At 45.1% G+C, this 20,420-nt stretch overlaps 1 protein-coding gene across 4 annotated transcripts in view; it reads left to right on the plus strand.

The window, feature by feature from the left end:
- Nucleotides 1-20,420, plus strand: part of mast1a (microtubule associated serine/threonine kinase 1a) — a 139,673-nt gene that overhangs the window by 106,166 nt on the left and 13,087 nt on the right. For all 4 annotated transcript variants that reach the window (XM_015954410.3, XM_015954411.3, XM_015954412.3 and 1 more), the window contains 9 exons: nucleotides 254-321; nucleotides 507-583; nucleotides 3,807-4,015; nucleotides 5,500-5,638; nucleotides 8,340-8,472; nucleotides 14,517-14,682; nucleotides 14,779-14,880; nucleotides 16,629-16,751; nucleotides 16,871-16,980. In XM_015954410.3, coding sequence (XP_015809896.3) covers nucleotides 254-321; nucleotides 507-583; nucleotides 3,807-4,015; nucleotides 5,500-5,638; nucleotides 8,340-8,472; nucleotides 14,517-14,682; nucleotides 14,779-14,880; nucleotides 16,629-16,751; nucleotides 16,871-16,980 — 1,127 coding nt within the window. The remainder of the gene's footprint in view (nucleotides 1-253; nucleotides 322-506; nucleotides 584-3,806; nucleotides 4,016-5,499; nucleotides 5,639-8,339; nucleotides 8,473-14,516; nucleotides 14,683-14,778; nucleotides 14,881-16,628; nucleotides 16,752-16,870; nucleotides 16,981-20,420) is intronic.

A 20,420-nucleotide genomic window follows, 5' to 3' on the forward strand; every position in this document is an offset into this window, starting at 1 on the left:
GCAAGAACACTGAATGTTTGCTGCCAGTGCTGCTGCTGGAGGAAAGGATAGACTGCAGAGCTGAATAAAGGACATCAACAAAAGAAGCTATTTTAATTCTCTTATTTGTCTCATTGTGATTTGGTTCTTCTGGTGCTTTGAAGCTTCATGTTTTGTTGAAGAAACTGGAAATGGTGTAGGAGGGAGGCTGTTAAAATCTTGCTTTTTGTTGTATATGACAAGGTTTCTTGTTAAGCCGCGTGTTTTTCTTTAGAAATCGTGAGCCTTGACAGCTATGACAGCGAGGGTCCAAACACTCCAGAGACGGATGACTCAGCAGAGGTGAAGATCCAACACAAGTGCACACGGGCACACCTGTTTGCTTCACACACACACACACACACACACACACACACACACACACACACACACACACACACACACACACACACACACACACACACACTAAAAATGATGTTATTGTGTTTTTTATTAAAGTCATGATTTTAAATGTTGCCTGTTACCAGGGAAAAGGTAGATCCGTCAAACCGCCTAACGAAGAAGACTTCCAGACCATCAAACTAATCAGCAATGGAGCTTATGGGTGAGCAAGAGATTCGTACTTTATGGTTCTGAAAAAAATATGTACAACTTCAAGCATTAAATACAGTTTTTCTGTAACTTTTAACCAGTTTGTTGAATGGAGATTTTGCAGTTAGCACCGGGGATCTCAGTGCTACATTGTTGTTGACTGACATCCGTCCTGGCGACCCTCACCCCCAAATTCCACTACCTCCGCTCCGCTCCGGTCCGCCCCCGCCTTCCGCAGCCGCTCGCTTCCGAACTCAATTTTTACTGCTACCCGCTCTACAACGGCTCCGCTCCGGTGCGGAGACCTGAGGTGCGTAAACAAGCATGCGCGGGATTTTCGAGATCTTGCGATACAGTCCGAGCAATAAACGCGGAAGTTAGATCCAAACACCCGTTGTGTGGGAGAAGCATCGGCATGAACTGTTTAATCTGCCCATCATTTGTGTTGAGAGATCAGCAGTGTTTGGATCAACAAAGTGTGACTACTTTGATAGTGGAAACTGTATTTATGGCTTACTTTTGTGCATTTAAACTTCAGCCGCCATTGATAGTTGTTAAAAGTTGTTAAACCTGTGCATATGAAACAAAAAACGCCTTTTGTTTATCGATTTATTGTGAAAAACGGAAGTTGTGCTTGCTCCTTTTCCTGTTGGGCGGTTGTGATTTCTGTCCATTTACTGCGGAGGTGCTCCGGCGTCCGACAAAAATAGGATCGATTCTATTTTTGCCGGAACAGAGGGCGGCGCACTGCGCCGCACTGCCGGAGCATGGCCGCAGTAGTGGAATGGCTCTGATTGACGACAACGGGACCGATTTTGCTCCGGCGTTCGTGTCGGAGCGGAGCGGAGGTAGTGGAATTTGGGGGTAAGTCACCCCATCTACTTCCACACCACGGTTCCCCAGAAGAACAAAAAAATTAATGCAAGTCAACGGGGTTAAAAATGCTATTTTCTAATTCTGCTTTTTATGTTCCATGGATTTCATATATGATGTCCGTGAATTTTAAAGAAGTGTTTTGATACCAAGAAAGAGCTTGTTTTCAAACAGGGAGGAAACGTTATTTTAGGTTTTTGTGAAAATAAGTCCAGTGGGTGGGATCCCTTGGGGGTCTTGGCGGTGGCCATGGGTTGCTGCCTGGCGGCTGCATTGCCCCTGAGTAGATCTGGGTGGGAGCCTGGGGGCTCAGGGTGTGGGGGGTGGCCGGCCCCTTGTGGGGATCTGGGCGGGGCCTTGGGGGTCGGGTCCTGACCTGTATGCTGCTGGGAAGAAAGGCGGAACATGCGGCAATCATTGGCATTTGGTAAGGGGATTTTTCAGCCTTGTCCCGAGTGCCGGTGCCCACTTCCAATTATAAACTGCACTTAGACACAGAAGGCTGTGGGTGCAAGTGGGGTTGTGTGGTTGCATCAGCTGGCATAGGCCAGACGATGCCAGCACTGCCCACTCACCACAGCCATGGATTACACCTCATCAACACGCACTAACAGTGCCCGGGGCTGGAGGCCAGGAGGGAGATCTGGCCATCTGGTTGGGGTCTTGTGTGGTGGGTTGCATTGCTCAGTGTTGGGCGGAGGAGCCTGCTCATCAGCACCCCAGCAGAAAGGGTCGAACTCTGGGAACCAGTGATGGTTGTACCCTTTGTGCAGCAGTACCGGGACCAGAGTGAATAGGGTGTGTATGGGTGAGCATGAAGGAGGGAGTGTGTGACTGTATATGTCAGGTGGGGCTTTTGACTCCTTCCCTCTCCTGGGACTTCTTTTGATGCTATACATCATATACTTCGCCTCCCCTCCCCCTGCCACAACTGGTGTGGAGTGTGGTGCCTTGGTCTGCCTGAGTGCTCGCGGCTCCCGAATTGGGGGTTTAAGATTTTTGGCGTCTGCCTGATAAATCCCAGTGGCTGCCTGGTGGGGTATGAGTCCCTGGGCTCTGTTGGGTCCAGCGGGCGTGGTCGCCCGTGGGTCCCGGGTCGCTGGGTTCTGTGCTCGGCCGGCTGGGGGGTGGGAGGCTGCGGGCGGGCCTGTGGGCTTGCCGCTGATATTTCCCGAGGCTCTGCCGGCTGCTGGTTGTGGCCCCCCCTGCCCCCCTCTGCGCCTCTCGAGGGGTGTAGGGGCTTTTCTGGTTGCAGTCTCCCTGGGGACCCTGTGTTCTGGGGCAGCTCCTGGGTCTCTGGGACTTGGAGCTCCCTCTATCTCCTACACATCTTTAGGGGGCAGATCTGTGGCCCCTCGCACTCTCTACTGGACACCCCTATAGAGAAACCTTACATATACAAGCGTGGGTATGCACACAGATGATCACATGGTGCTCATATGTATGGACTTGGGCATTTTCAACACATGTCTTAAGGCTGTGGTTGACACTAAATGCACTGTGATTTACTATCGTGTGATTGTTCAGTAAAACAATGTTGATTTTATATACTGAACAAAAATATAAACGCAGCACCTTTGTTTTTGCTCCCATTTTTCATGAGATGGACTTAAAGATCTAAAATTAATTCCAGATACACAATATAACCATTTCTCTCAAACATTGTTCACAAATCAGTCTAAATGTGTGATAGTGAGTACTTCTGCCTTGCTGAGATAGTCCATCCCACCTCACAGGTGTGCCGCATCAAGATGCTGATCTGACATCATGAGTAGTGCACAGGTGTACCTTATACTGCCCACAATAAAAGGCCACCCTGGAATGTGCAGTTTTGTCTCACAGCAAAATGCCACAGATGCCACAAGCATTGAGGGAGTGTGCAATTGGCATGCTGACAGCAGGAATGTCAACCAGATCTGTTGCTCGTGCATTGAATGTTCATTTCTCCACCAAAAGCCGTCTCCAATGGCGTTTCAGAGAATATGGCAGTACATCCAACCGGCCTCACAGCCGCAGATGACTTGTAACCACACCAGCCCAGGACCTCCACATCCAGCAGGTTCACCTCCAAGATTGTCTGAGACCAGCCACTCAGCTGCTGAAACAATTGGTTTGCATAACCAAACAATTTCTGCACAAACTGTTTTAAAATGGTGACATCAAATAATCTGCTAGTTGGTTGTGAACTCATGAGTGACATATGATGTCATCTTTATCTTCACCAGTGCACATGCTGCATGGCACTGCTCCTACCAAACCTGCTGTAAATTATTTGTGCAGAAAATATTTACCTCAGGGTAAAAAACTGACAGTTCTGGTGACATATTATCATTCTGTGCTATTTATTTCTCTGCTTTTTCCAGTGCTGTCTATCTGGTGCGCCACAGGGAGACGCGTCAGCGTTTCGCCATGAAGAAGATCAACAAGCAAAATCTGATACTGAGGAACCAGATCCAGCAGGCGTTTGTGGAGAGGGACATCCTCACCTTTGCAGAGAACCCCTTTGTTGTCTCCATGTTCTGTTCCTTTGAAACGCGGCGGCATCTCTGCATGGTCATGGAGTATGTGGAAGGTAAGAGACTTGGAAAGGAAGAAAGGAAGCACACATTTGATTTATGACTCTTATTTTAGGTTAGCTTCTTTTTCTTTCATGGTCTGTTTGCCCTTCCTTTCTCTTTGCCTTGAACGGTGTACTACAAAGCAGGATTAATGGCTTGACTGAATGTGTTGAATGAGTCCATAATAGGATAATAAAACAACAGAATATCAGTCATTTTAGTCACTCAAAACAAGTGAAGAAGAAACAGACTGAAGCCAATCACTATCACACAGAAAACAGTGTTTTACTTTAGAACCCATACTTCACTCTTTTAAAAACACTGATTGTGTTAACACCATTCTATAATTAGACCCCCATCCATCTATCTATCTATCTATCTATCATCTATCTATCTATCTATCTATCTATCTATCTATCTATCTATCTATCTATCTATCTATCTATCTATCTATCTATCTATCTATCTATCTATCTATCATCTATCTATCTATCTATCTATCTATCTATCTATCTATCTATCTATCTATCTATCATCTATCTATCTATCTATCTATCTATCTATCTATCTATCTATCTATCTATCTATCTATCTATCTATCTATCTATCATCTATCTATCTATCTATCTATCTATCTATCTATCTATCTATCTATCTATCATCTATCTATCTGTCTATCATCTATCTATCTATCTATCATCTATCTATCATCTATCTATCTATCATCTATCTATCATCTATCTATCTATCATCTATCTATCATCTATCTATCATCTATCTGTCTATCATCTATCTATCTGTCTCTGTCTGTCTGTCTGTCTCTGTCTGTCTGTCTGTCTCTGTCTGTCTGTCTGCCTACCTTCCTACCTACCTATCTTCCTACTTACCTACCTTCCTACCTACCTACCTTCCTACCTACCTACCTACCTTCCTACCTACCTACCTTCCTACCTACCTATCTTCCTACTTACCTACCTTCCTACCTAACTATCTTCCTACCTACCTATCTTCCTACTTACCTACCTTCCTACCTACCTACCTACCTACCTTCCTACCTACCTACCTTCCTACCTACCTATCTTCCTACTTACCTACCTTCCTACCTAACTATCTTCCTACCTACCTATCTTCCTACTTACCTACCTTCCTACCTACCTACCTACCTACCTTCCTACCTACCTACCTTCCTACCTACCTACCTTCCTACCTTCCTACCTACCTATCTTCCTACTTACTTACCTTTCTACCTACCTACCTTCCCACCCACCTACCTTCCTACCTACCTATCTTCCTACTTACCTACCTTCCTACCTAACTATCTTCCTACCTACCTATCTTCCTACTTACCTACCTTCCTACCTACCTACCTACCTACCTTCCTACCTACCTACCTTCCTACCTACCTACCTTCCTACCTTCCTACCTACCTACCTGTAAAAATGCCTACCTATATGTAAATTATACCCTAAACCAGTACTGCGGTCTTTGTTTTTCCCAGGGGGTGATTGTGCCACTTTGTTGAAGAACATTGGGGCTCTGCCTGTGGAACTGGCGAGGATGTATTTTGCTGAAACTGTTTTGGCCTTAGAGTACCTGCACAACTATGGTATTGTTCACCGAGACCTCAAACCTGACAAGTGAGTGCTGTAATAACCATTTTCACTCTAGGGAAGTGCTGGCATGGGAAAGACGTGTAGGCTTTACAGGAAAAAGTTGGCACAAAAGATTTCCGAGACTTATCACTGTAAATAATATTTTATTGACCAGAAAGGAAAACATGTCATCAATAAAACCCAAGACAGGAGGTTGTTTAGTTGAAGTTAATCTAGCATTTTGTCTTTTGTTTCATGTAAAAACCTTTACAAAATAATGATTTATTAAAATCTACTTTAACAGCAGGACCTTTGAAAAGTGCAACCACAACAGAACTACCTGTAAACTGACTTCCTGTCTAGTCCTAGAGTTTCACTGTTTATCGTCTATCAGAAGCTAATGCAGGAGATGGTGTAGGAGGCTATTTTCATGCTCAGCCTGTATGAAAAACTCAAGAGTGACCAGTCACTTTAAAAAATCAATAACATCTGATTTCTCAGTGAATAGTTCTCAGTCACCTTTAGGTGTAAACTAGCCGACATCTTGTTTTCTACCACCTCAGCAGCTGTGACTGGTGGTTGTTCTGTAAAAATCATGCTAATGAACAGACTTTCTTCTAAATGGAATGCAGCCCTCATTAACACACATGTGATGTACCCACTCAAGTCAAAACGTTTGCAATGAAACGGGCTCATTGATCATTTTTCTAAATTTTACAGAATTTAAACACTGAACACTCACCGCTCCCCTAGGGTATGTTCCCTGAGACTCTTCTGCTGCGGGTGTTTAGTGTTTTATACACTCAACAAATAATGAATGCAACACCTTTGTTTCTGCTCCGATTTTCATGAGATGGACTTAAAGATCTAAAATTAATTCCAGATACACAATATTCCTATTTCTCTCAAACATTGTTCACAAATCAGTCTAAATGTGTGATAGAGAGCACCTGTGCTTTGCTGAGATAATCCGTCACACCTCACAGGTGTGCCACATCAACATGCTGATCCGACATCATGAGTAGTGCACAGGTGTACCTTATACTGCCCACAATAAAAGGCCACCCTGGAATGTGCAGTTTTGTCTCACAGCAAAATGCCACAGATGCCACAAGCATTGAGGTAGCGTGCAACTGGCATGCTGACAGCAGGAATGTCGACCAGATCTGTTGCTCGTGCATTGAATGTTCATTTCTCCACCATAAGCCGTCTCCAAAGGCATTTTAGAGAATATGGCAGTACATCCAACTGGCCTCACAACCGCAGACGACATGTAACCACACCAGCCCAGGACCTCCACATCCAGCAGGTTCACCTTCAAGATCGTCTGAGACAAGCCACTCAGAAAGCTGCTGAAACAATTGGTTTGCATAACCAAACAATTTCTGCACAAACTGTCAGAAACCGTCTCAGGGAATCTCAACTGCATGCTCGTCGTCCTCATCGGGGTCTTGACCTGACTCCAGCTCGTCGCCGTAACAGACTTGAGTGGGCAAATGCTCACATTTGATGGCTGCCACATTGGAGAGGTGTTCTCTTCACGGGTGAATCTCGGTTTACATTGTTCAGGGCAGGTGGCAGACAGCATGTGTGGCATCGTGTGGGTGAGCGCTTTGCTGATGTCACTGTTGTGGATTGAGTGGCCTATGGTGGTGGTGGGGTTATGGTATGGACAGGCATCTGTTATGGACAAAGATCACAGGTGCATTTTATTGATGGCATTTTGAATGCACAGAGATACCGTGATGAGATCCTGAGGCCCATTGTTGTTCCGTACATCCATGAACATCACCTCATGTTTCAGCAAGATAATGCACGGCCCCATGTTGCAAGGATCTGTCCACAATTCTTGGAAGCTGAAAATGTCCCAGTTCTTGCATGGTCAGCATACTGACCAGACATGTCACCCGTTGAGCATGTTTGGGGTGTGCTTGACTGGCGTATATGACAGCGTGTACCAGGTCCCACTAATATCCAACAACTTCGCACAGCCATTGAAGAGGAATGGACCAACATTCCACAGGCCACAATTGGCAATCTGATAAACTCTTTGCGAAGAAGATGTGTTGCACTGCATGAGGCAAATAGTGGTCACACCAGATACTGACCGGTTCTGAGTCCCCAGACCCCCAATAAAGCAAAAAACTGCACATTCCAGGGTGGCCTTTTATTGTGGGCAGTATAAGGTACACCTGTGCACTACTCATGATGTCAGATCAGCATCTTGATGTGGCACACCTGTGAGGTGGGATGGATTACCTCAGCAAAGCATAGGTGCTCACTATCACACATTTAGTCTGGTTTGTGAACAATGTTTGAGAGAAATCGTGATATTGTGTATCTGGGATAAATTTGAGATCTTTAAGTCCATCTCATGAAAAATGGGAGCAAAAACAAAGGTGTTGCATTTATATTTTTGTTGAGTGTATATCCAATTGTCTTTTGTTGTCCATCACTTCAAAGAGCGTTTTTCTTTTTGGGACTCTGTTTGTCCTAAGGTTGAAATGGTAGCAGCCGGCTGTCTCTCTCTCTCTCTTTGATACTGAGCAGAGATCTTCTCACACCGGTGGTGTTCTGTTGTTAAACTCACTTCTGATGTTCCTTATGGGACATTTTAACTGTCTTAGTTTGAGGTGTTATAGCTGTTTTAGATGTGACAATTGGTATTTTAAGTCTTTTTTAAAGTATTATACTGATGTTATAAATTAAAACACAATATTGAATTCCTGTTTTCTCTCACCTGTAGTCTCCTGATCACCTCCATGGGACACATCAAGCTGACAGACTTTGGTTTGTCAAAGATGGGTCTGATGAGCCTCACCACCAACCTGTATGAAGGACACATAGAGAAAGATGCCAGAGAGTTCCTGGACAAGCAGGTGCTTTAGTTTACTCTGTTTTGGGTGTTGTTTCTTTTCAAACTACTATTGTTAACTTTATTTTAATCAGATGTGTTGAGACAGCAAGTGGTCCGTAAGAAAACATTCTAGTACCAGAAGTATAAAACTTTAGATTACTTTAGTGACAAAGGGACATGCAGAGCCACATTTGCATACACTCCCCTAAAATATAAAAGATATCTGAACTGATTAGCAGAATTTGGTTGAATCATGAGACACTCGCTCCCAGTTGCACCGTTATCATGACCTAGATGGAGGAGTGGAGAAGGGGTCTGTGAGAATGAGGAGAGCAGGAGGTCTGAGCTATGTCCTAAAACTGAACGGTTTGGATCGCCACACCAAATCTGCCCTAATATCACTTTATGTATACTTTCAGTTTATTTTACACATCAAAGCAATGTGGGCCATTTTAATCATGATTATTAATCATTTTAACTAATAAAATAGTAATAGGGGAAAAGGGTTGATGCTTTGAAAGCAAGCCGGGGGCTTTCCGAATCATAGGAACATTTTTTTAGGCTGCTTGTCTAGCGTGTCTACATCAGCGTACATGGTTTGCCTAATTTATTAGAATTGTGTAGAACAGTCTGTAAATTGCACTGGGACTGACTCAGCTGCTCTTTTCGTTCAGGAGTGTGCATGTACAGCATGCGCGCCTCATGCACGAGCTTACTATTGAAGCTGCAGTTACATGTTTGGCCTGCGGGGGCAGTTGCGAGCATAAAACTTTAAAACTGCCTTAAAAAGCTCGAAGCGGAGTGAGTTATTTACCTCATTTAAAACAATCACACACAAACAATTTCTACTTTCTTTTTTCTATCAACTCAAAGAAAAGTAAGGAAATCCAAGGAACAATTAAAAAAAACATTCTTACTGAATGAACGTCGTGTATCTCAAACGTTTATTCTAGTGAGAATCATTCAGTTACTAAAATCTGTCACTTTATAGATATTATAGAACGTCACTGCGTTATAGAACATAAAAGTTATGTCACAGTTACTTTGCTAGGTTATTCATTATTTTTACAATGTGGTAACTGAGTTACCAATTCTGTTACTTTTTTGATAAAGTAATTTGTAACTATAACTAATGACTTTTTTAACGTAAGCTGCCCAACACTGTTCATATCTTAGGTGTGTTCTTGCCGTGTATTAGTTCTAATTCCATGCTGTCGTTCTTTTTTTAAAACACAGAAACGGTTTCGTTACCTGTTTTGTCGCTACGTTTCGCCGGCGTCTGCAGGCTTCCTCAGGTTGACGCTGATGGTGGCGCGTCACTTCCTTCTCCGTTTATCCGCGGGCAGCAGAGGACGTTGTCGCCCTCTACTGCCCGCTCTCCCCTCACCCAAAAGACAAAATATCAGCTGGACTTAAATGTGGAGTCATTTACGAAATCCCATGCAAACTCTGCAATAAAACATACGTAGGAGAAACCGGACGCCAACTCAACACACGAACAATAGAACATAGAAAGGAGTGCGAGAAAGAGGCAAATCGAAAACACACAAGAGTAGCAAAAGAAGAAGCAGAAAGTACAATAAAGAAGTCAGCCGTAACAGATCACTGCACAAGAGAAAACCATGTAATGGACTGGGACAACACAAGGATCATAAACATTGAACAACAAAAATACAAAAGATGGATCAAGGAAGCAATTGAGATAAGGAGACGTGGATGTGGGACCATGAACAGGGACGACGGAGTTTACACATTGGACCGCGCATGGGACTGCATCGTCGGAGAGGGGAGAGCGGGCAGTAGAGGGCGACAACGTCCTCTGCTGCCCGCAGATAAACGGAGAAGGAAGTGACGCACCACTGTTCATATGACAAGTACTATGGTTGGATCCTATTGTTTACATTGGTTAAAGAGCAAGTCACCCCCAAATAAACTTTTTTTTGCTGATAAACTAAATAAACGAGTGTCTAATCGTGCTGCAGACACGTGTCGTCAATAATTTGGCACTTCAGTGCATCTTAGTTAAAATTTAAATATTCTGCCTAAAACTGGCAGTGTTGTGCCGTTGTCAGGTAAAAACTCTGCACTGTATTTTAATTTAAATCTGCCACCGCTATTGGCTAAGAAGTATGCTATGATGTAAACTGGTACATTATGATGTCACAATGCTGTCGTGAGCCTGAGTGTGTGTGTATTTGTTAGCGGCTCCGCCCTCTCGGTCTGCCAGGCAACAGCATGTGTTGCATTTTTCAAACATGAAGCGGGAGTGGAGTTAGACTCTGGTAGGGGTTGACTTGCTCTTTAAGGACCATTAATTACAGCACTAGGAACACATGATTTCTTACATATATTTGGTTACCAGAGGCAGCCTGTAACACCTTACAGAGCTCGAGGGCTCAAGCTGACACAACAGTGGATGACTGCTGTCTGCTACAGTCTTCCTCATTCTTTCAGCAGCCAGTTGGGAGATCGTTTGTTGTGGCCAACTATTTTGTCTGCCCATGAAACAATTAGTAAAAGTTTGACCTCATCTGCAGTTTACATGACCAAACCAGGCCGGTAGATGTCGAGTCAGAGCGCTATCAACAGTTGCTTTATGAACAAGCTCTAGGGTTTGCTGCTAGGCTTCTGAGGTTTCTCAAAAGATAAAGTCTGTCTGAGCATTTCTTAAATATGTAATCGGTGTTTTCAACAAAACCGATCCGACAGCCTAAAGCCTGATTTATGCTTCTCCGTCTGCGTCAGTGCGGAGACACGCAACGCCATTATCCGTCCTTGCATAGGGCTCCGGCAGGCACGCAAGTACGTACGGAGTCTAGCCCACTTTTTTAAACATCCGTCGAATGAGACTGATTACGGAAGCTTGTGATTGGTCAGGACGCCGCTGTTGTTTACAGCACCGCCATTGCAAAGAGAGCCGAGGATAACTAGCGGCAGACACGGAGAAGCTTGAAGAATACCTCGCAAAAAAACTCTAAAAATATGAACGTTTCATCCTCCCGTGACTGGAGGAGTGAAAAAAGATGCGCAGCAAGTGTTTTATTTGTGGACGGAAAGGGCAGGAAACGTGGGTTTAGAGGTGGGGAGCGCATGAAGTGGTGGGAGAATGAGAGACAAATATGTCCGTGTTAAAAAGTCTCTTATATACAAAAAAAACACAATACAAACACACGATCTTGGACCGATACATGACAGGATACCACAGAACAGCGCTACGCCCTCTGTGGTCCTGCCGGGCAATTGCTTTGCAACACTCTCCAGGAGACGGAGAAGTATGAGAGCAAAACGCTTCCGTCAATCCGTGCGTGTCTGTCCCTTGCGGAGCTGACGGAGAAGCATAAACCAGGCTTAAGAGTGAGCCTTTCAACGGGTTGGTTAGAAAGTAAAACTGGTCCCACGATAAAATCTTGTTTAACAGATAAAATGACCTCCTTTTTCTTGACTACATTATATCTTGCTTGCTCCGACCACACCCCGACTCTAGGGTCTTGATCTGAGATAAAAACAGGGTGTCAGCGCGTGGCGGTGAGTGAAGCAGATGCAAGGATCCACATGCGGGTGAGGGAAGCAGGCAGGCAGACAAACCAGCAGGAGTAAAAGTATTTAATGATCACACGCTGGACAATGAAACAATGATCCACAAAGAGACACAGAACTGAAGGGGTTTAAATACAAGAGGGCTGGGAGCTTGGGTGATTGGAAAACGAGAGGCAGGTGGGAGCAATTAACAGAGACGCAGGCTGAACCAAATGGGGAGACAGGACAGGGTGTGACACAGGGCTTCACCCACAGAGTATTGTGTTTTCATCAATCCAACCAGGGCCGTGTCAACAGCATACTTAGGCCTAGTCCACACGTAGCCGGGTTTTTTGAAAACGAATATCCGCCCCTCCAAAAACTTGCATCCACATCACCTCGTTTTAAAAATAAACTCTGTCCACACGTACCCGGATAAATACGTTGTTAAGGGCATGCCAGACCTGTAGGGGGCAGTACTTCCCCCGTTCTTAACCTCGTCCTTCGTCTGTGGTCTTCCGCCAGGAGCAGTAATTCCGCTTGCAAAAACAAACAAGCAAAAAGCGCTTGGACAATTGATAAAGCGAGCGCAGCTCTGAGGGCATCCATGCTGTCGGCTAGTGTAAACACAGGTCGCACACGTGATGTCAGCATTTTTTTGGTCGCGGAAAGTGACGTTGCGGACCTTAAAACTCCGGTTTTGTCCGTCCACACGCAGACACCCAAAATGGAGAAAACGCAGATCTTCACTTTGGCCGGAGTTTTTAAAAAGATCCGTTTTCGTGTGAAAAAACTCCGTTTTCGTGTGGATGGCAGGCCAAAACGTAGAAAAATGTCTACGTTTTGGCAGATCCCCGGCTACGTGTGGACAGGGCCTTAATTAACAGAAAATGTTTAACATTCATTGCAAAATCATTTGGAAACTGTAAAATGAGAAAAGGGACAAAAATGAAAAAGACTTCATAGTTTCCCTTTAATTCGCCTTGAAAACGGCAGCAATGCTTATATGTGAGTGAATGTGCAGTAAGTGTTGCCATCATCTGGTTTATTATTTTCTCCTGCTAATAACTCCTACTGTGTGAAAAAACCTTGTTTTTGAGTGCAAGTCCTTTGATGTTCTGAGGTTCTTTTGCATTCGTTTGTGTTCCTATAAGGCAACGGCTGTGGCCCATTTGAGTGAATTAGCAGCTGTAGGAAGATGTGCTTTATATGCAGAGTTAGCAAACGAAAAGACGTGCAGCGGCTGCTGATCCGACCGACATTTCAAACGTCTGTTTGTCTCCTTCAGCCATGCATGCCGTCCTGCCAAGTCATCCAGCAAAATCAATAATCCTCAAACTCAGGCGCTGCATTTACAAAGCTTTCTGTTTAGCTGGAGTCGCTGAATCATTAATGCTCCCCATCTCCATCATAATCCCATTTAGCAATCATAGCTATTGTTTACGCTGTGAATTAGTCAGGCTCGCGAGTGCTTTTCATTTTCTGCATGGAAGCAGGCGTCTGTCTGTCTGTCTGCCAGAAGTCCTCTCGCCTCTGTGGCTGGCTCAGATCCTGAAGCTGCTTTTCATGTTTTACCATCAGTGAGGATGTTTCCTGTGTGAAACAACAAAAACGACCATTTACACACCAACACTAGTGCAGAGTTTTACACCCGATTACAGGGAAATCTTTACTAAGAGCATAGTACATTTATTACCATTTTCATTAGGCTGTATTTGATTTTAAAAGGCTTTTTATAATTATTAATCATTGGACTTGATGTGTTTTATATACTGAGGTTGATCTGAATAACATGTTGGAATATCATGTTTGTTCACAAGGCTTTAGTTAGGTTTTAAAGGTCACTGAGAAACCGTGTAATACCTGTTCTTTTTGAAATACTGCTGACCTCATCGCCGGCGTTTGCCACAGACAGGAAGTAGATGTTAAAACGATCGAGTCTGTAAAAGCCACACAGCTCTACATCACAGGGAAAATTAGCATTCATGGTCCTGCCCACCTTGGCTTGGCCAGGGAAAAGAGAGAGCAGAGCGCTAGTTGGAGCTAACAGTTAGCATTAGCAACTCCACGACATGGTAAAACACGTTCAGGCTTGTTTTATTTGTAGAGAAAACATCAACATTGTATTTTTCACCCAAGAAAGAAGAGCAATTGGAAGTAGTGGAAGAGTTGTGTTGCTGTTAGCCAATCGGAGGGAACACATCCTGAAAATTAATGAGCAAGGCTCAAATCCCGCTGTGTTTCACCTCCCCACTCATCAGAAAGACCTCACTTCCTGAAACGGGAGCCCCAGACTTTATTCCCCTCAGAAAACAACTCACAAAGCATTCATTCACGCTAGAGACCGCAGCAGATTTATTGGACTAAGGAGTGAATCAGAGCTTCGGTGTGAGGATGAGTTTGTGTTTGCAGACAAATCAAAGCAGTATGAAGCCTGAAGGAATGAGTTTGTTTTCATGACACCACAGCAGCTTGTATTATTAAAAGTGTTTGCTTCATCCTTCACCCACTCTCCCCTTCTCCCTTCACCCTTTCCAACACTCCCTCCAGGTTTGTGGGACTCCTGAGTACATCGCTCCAGAGGTGATCCTCCGTCAGGGCTACGGGAAACCCGTGGACTGGTGGGCGATGGGCATCATCCTCTACGAGTTCCTGGTGGGCTGTGTGCCGTTCTTTGGTGACACTCCAGAGGAGCTGTTTGGACAGGTCATCACAGGTGAACAATGAATTCAGATCATGTTTTTTTCAAATGAACCAGTGAATTCGGTTACTAACAAGTTTCCACGTCTTTCTTTCGACTTCCTTATGGTAGATGATATCGTTTGGCCGGACGGGGATGAAGCTTTACCTGCAGACGCCCAGGCTCTCATCTCCGCTCTGTTACAGACCAACCCTCTTGCCAGGCTGGGTACAGGTACTGGCCCGTGCATTTGGGACGAGACACGATAACAAACAACCCGTCACCGTTTCTAATTTCCTTACTGGAGGATAAGGCTAAATCTAAAACATGAAAATCAAACATCCCTTGACCCTGCGAATCGCTGCCATTGTTTCTCTTTTGTACATTTTTGAGGTGAACATAATTTGCGCCAAGGCAGCTCATGGTTGGATTAACTCACGGAAACAGCTGTAACTTTTTATCTGAACTGCTTGGAGAGTCTCTAAAAGGCAAGTCAGATTTCCCATCTGACTGTAAAGGAGCTTAACCCCCAAATTCCACTACCTCCGCTCCGGTCCGCCCCCGCCTTCCGCAGCCGCTCGCTTCCGAACTCAATTTTTCTTGGTACCCGCTCTACAACGGCTCCGCTCCGGTGCGGAGACCTGAGGTGCGCAAACAGGCATGCGCGGGATTTTCGAGATCTTGCGATACAATCCGAGCAATAAACGCGGAAGTTAGATCCAAACACCCGTTGTGTGGGAGAAGCATCAGCATGAACTGTTTAATCTGCCCATCATTTGTGTTGAGAGATCAGCAGTGTTTGGATCAACAAAGGGTGACTACTTTGATAGTAGAAACTGTATTTATGGCTTACTTTTGTGCATTTAAACTTCAGCCGCCATTGATAGTTGTTAAAAGTTGTTAAACCTGTGCATATGAAACAAAAAACGCCTTTTGTTTATCGATTTATTGTGAAAAACGGAAGCTGTGCTTGCTCCCTTTCCTGTTGGGCGGTTGTGATTCCTGTCCATTGACTGCGGAGGTGCTCCGGCGTCCGGCAAAAATAGGACCGATTCTATTTTTGCCGGACGCCGGAACAGAGGGCGGCGCACTGCGCCGCACTGCCGGAGCATGGCCGCAGTAGTGGAATTGCTCTGATTGACTACAACGGGACCGATTTTGCGCCGGTGTTTGTGCCGGAGCGGAGCGGAGGTAGTGGAATTTGGGGGTAAAGAAGGAAGGGCTCCATTCCACAGCTGAACCCCTTTCTGAAAACCTTTCTTGCCTTCCCAAACAGAATTCAGCATCTGTAGTTTTCAAATGAGCAACGAGGAGAATCCGATTCATTTTCCAGCTCTTCAGGATTGGTGAAACTAATTAAAATAGTTCTTGGCTGCAATGAACAATTTTCTGTTACAGTCATGGCTTCATTGGTTCACTGGTAGAGGGAGCAATTTCACAACCCAGCAGCCAGCCACTAGGGGGCGCAAGATTCATATCACCTTCAACTTTTGTGTTAAGAGCCTCCACCGAGAGAGGTTTCAAAAGGCTAATTATCGGGTCCGATTTCAGCTTTTTTTACAGACCACACATGTAAACAAATCATGGGATGTGGTGTTCGGCCACACGGCAAAAACGACACGCTAAATTATTTAGCTCGTGCAGCTTTCTGATTGGCTACACATCCCATTCAACAGGCAGAGGGCTTGTTTGTCCTCAGGACACGCCGCACATGGGGCAAGACAATCCATGTTGAGTTTCCCTTATTTTTGACCAGAGAGGTCTCGGCGTGCTTCTGAAAAGAAAGAAGAAGAGATGATCTTTTTAATAGCTCTCTCTTATGAAAATTTAAAAAGCTGGCCAGAGCGCTCTTAGCACACCACACACGGCAGGGACATCACATAAGATTAACTTAAGATTGTCAGGAGGAGACACTTGGGCCAGCAGCATGACCATCTCACCATGGGAAGCTGGCTGATAATGCTGTTTGTGTCTGGCACCAGGCGGGGCGTTTGAAGTGAAGCAGCACCCGTTCTTCTCCGGGCTGGACTGGAACAGTCTCCTGAGACAGAAAGCAGAGTTTGTCCCTCACCTGGAGTCCGAGGAGGACACCAGCTACTTTGACAGTATGTCCTCCTGGATTTATGTTGCAGTAGATACAATAATAGATTTGGGGGTTGCTTGGTTGTTTTCTGGGTCCAGTCACTGTGTGGAGATGAGAGCTCTCTTCTTTCTCACCCTCCAGCCCGCTCTGATCGTTATCATCACATCAACACATATAACGAGGATGACACCAACGACGACGAGCCGGTGGAAATCAGGCAGTTCTCCTCTTGCTCTCCGCGCTTCAGTAAGGTACGACTCCTACTGGTTCATCTCTCACAGCTTCGTTGTTTTCACTGCAACTCGTCACTCGTCACAGATTCCAGCCTTCAGAGAGTACAGACGCTTTTTTTCTCAGCTCCCTTACCTGCTTTCCCAAGGCTCTTGTCCTGTCAGCCTACAGAGCACTTCTCTGCATTTCTCCTGAAACCACTACTCTTTTTTGGAAATATGGACCTAATTAACTGGTCATTCAATGCGATTGATAAAATTTTTTCTACGATGAGAACGGAGAAGGGGGCTCCCACCTGTCCCGAGGGGACAATCGCAGCGGGATATGCACTCGATTCTTGGGAGGTCTGGCGAATCGTGTGCCTTTCTCAGTTGTCCATCGAGGACGTGGAAGATTTGTGGATGTTCGGCCTGATGATCACTGGATTTCTTCTGATTGGAGTGGGAGGATATCTGGTTTTCTGGAAATTTGGGAAGACGGGAGCGATTGGAGTGCGACCCGCGCCCATTGAATGTGCCGCTCGTGCGGTGACCTCACAGACTGGGACGTTACTCGAGGTGAACCGTAAGCTGGATAATGTCCTCGTGGCGTTGCCTGTATTAGTACACAAGATGGATGTCATCTCGGAGAGGGTCGCCGGACGATGTGGGGATGTTTAGAACGTAAAATTGGCTTCACTGGTGAATGACCACTTATAGACTCCAAGGCAGAGAGGAAAATTATCTCTGCCTGCCCTAAACAAAGTCATGTTTATCCTTTATCTGACGCCAAGGCAGTCTCTCAAGGCTGCTCAACACACCCCCACGAAAGGAGGAATGCTGACAGATGCTATGTCCCGACCTTCCCCCCTGCCTTCAGATTGTGACTTCTGCTGAGGTCAGCGACCTGCGGGAAACTCAATGTGCTCTCTGTTTCTTATCTCTCCCTCCCACCTGTTGGTCTGCAGCTGGTTAATGCGCCGTACTGGCAGCTCCCGTTTGGAGGCTTCAGGATCCCGCCCAACCCTGCCTCCCCATCGGACTCTGATGCTTTGTATCTGTGCTGTTTGTGCTTCTATGTTGAGGAGTTTTTTTTTTTTTGTGTAATAGAGTTACTCCCCGCTGGGTTTAACTCTGCTATGCCTTTTTTTTTTACCTTACCCCCAATTATCCTCATGTAACACCCTTTTCATCTATCTACTAAGGTAGCGCGACTCATGTTGCGAATGACCGCAATCACCAATTCTTGTCATGTGTCTTACCCATGTATGTCTGATCTCTGAATTGTGTGCACTGAAACTCAATTTCATTTCTCTGTATGTCCTGCACATGTGGTAGAAATGACAATAAACACGACTTTGACTCAGACCTGTGAGAGTGTGTGATAGACGAGGAAGGAGAGAAGCTGACAGAATAAAGTAGGCCACGGAGGGGAGTCTGGACCTGGCTCTCATACCTCGTGTAAAATAATGAAGTCTATGAGGGCCGTCTAACATCTCATCATTTATTATTCTTTTTATAACCTCCAGATTCTATTTTAAGAGTCATAAAGCTCCACTTTTATACTTTAAAGCCTCACACAGCCTTTCATGAGTAATCTGTATTCACACGTTTTCTATTTCCTCCCCATTCTGATCTTTGACTCTTTATTTCTTTTAAAGTGTTTTCCTCTCAAGTTCAAATGTTTCATCCTGACTCACTCAGTGTGTAGCCTTCTTTCTTCACTCGGGTTTGGGTCAAGAGGGTGTGATGCGTCTAGAGTCGTAGCTGATGCAGCCTCTGACTCAGCTGTTGAGAAACCTTTCAGACAAAGATTTGGTGGTTTCTGAAGCAACACAAGCCACATCTGCAGCTTTTATCTCCCGTCGTGTGAACAGCTGCTGATCTTCTTTCTGACTAACAAAAGGTTTTGTCACTTTGGCGTTGCACAGATCGAATCAAAGATACTTTATTAATCCCAGAGGGAAATTAGAGTTTCAGTGCACACAATTCAGAGATCAGACATACATGGGCAAAGACACATGACAAGAATTGGTGACTGTGGTCATTCGCAACCCTGAGTCGCGCTACCTTATTAGAGATAAGAGGGTAACATGAGGATTGGTTCAGGTGGAGGGAAAAAAGGCACTTCAGAGTTACCCTCTACTGGGAGGGCAGCTTTGCTCTGCAAAAAATCACCTCAGCCAGATATGCAAGAGACTTCAGACAACACAACATAAGTTCCTGCAGCCACGATAAGCAGCGCATGTCACCTCAGTGTGGATAGGGGGAGGAGCATTGAGGGTTGGAGAGTTGCAGTGACCCTGGAACGTTTCAGCGGCCTTCCCGCAGTCCCGCCCAGGCTGGGAAAGGAGACGGAGTTGAGTTGCCATAGCGACGGCACATTCCACATATCTTCTGAGGGGGGAGTTTTCGTTGGAGCTTTGCAGGCTCAAGGGCACCAGATTCCGATTAGAAATTGTTTTGGGGCCAGACAGAGATAATTTCCTCTCCGTCTTACAGTTTGTTGGTCCTCAACCTCTCAAAATCCCAATAATAATGGACATTAAACTATCCCAATCCGTGCTGATTCGTCCACTCTCTCCTCGATGGCATCCATCTTTGTGCCAATGCATGAATCTCAGCCAAAGTCCCAAGCTTACGATTCATCTCGGCAATTATATGAGTCTGTGAATTCACAGCGCGGTGCAAACCATCTCTGAGCTCCGGGATCAGGCCGATATTCCTCGACAGCTCGTTAATTTTCCGGTAAGCCAGGAAGCCTCCAAGGCCAATGAGCAGGAAACCCGACACCAACACCACGAATATCCACACGTCTTCAGAGTCCTCCACAGACAGTTGAGATAGGCAGATCAAGTTCCACTGTTTCCAGGAGTCCATGATGTGTCCAACTGGGTCTGTCCCAGAGGGGCATCCGGGAGCCCCTTCTCCCGTTCTCATCGTTGAAAAAATTTTATCAATCGCGTTGAGTGACCAACTGACCAGATCCATTTTAGTGAATTTCAGTTTCCAGAAAAAATGCAGAAGCAGCCGTGCACCCAGCACACACACAGACAGACAAAGGGCCTTGAGGAGGAGGAGGAAAAAAGCATCTGCACCCTCCAAGAGCCGGAACAATAAGATGTTTTACACTGTGCTATGAAACCGTAGGTAGCTGAAACATGCTTTAGTTCAGGATCTTAGCAGAGTCCAAAAGACAAGCAGTTTGTCTCATTTAGATATAACTTGTTGTTTTTAGGGATGTTGTGAGTTTAATATTATCAAATATAATCCATGTTTTCCACAGTGGTTTACTTAATCGCCTTCTGTTGTTGTTGGGGTATTGATGACAGACGTAATAATATTCAGACACTGAACAAAAACTAAATTATAGACTTGATTGACTGGATTTAGGGATATTTTTTGCATCAAATAAACAATGAAAGAATCCCACCTTTTGTTTATGAGAATAAAACATTGCGGTGAGTTTAGCTCACTCGTGT

The sequence above is a fragment of the Nothobranchius furzeri genome, chromosome 7 (assembly GCF_043380555.1).
Source record: "Nothobranchius furzeri strain GRZ-AD chromosome 7, NfurGRZ-RIMD1, whole genome shotgun sequence".
Lineage (NCBI taxonomy): Eukaryota > Metazoa > Chordata > Actinopteri > Cyprinodontiformes > Nothobranchiidae > Nothobranchius > Nothobranchius furzeri.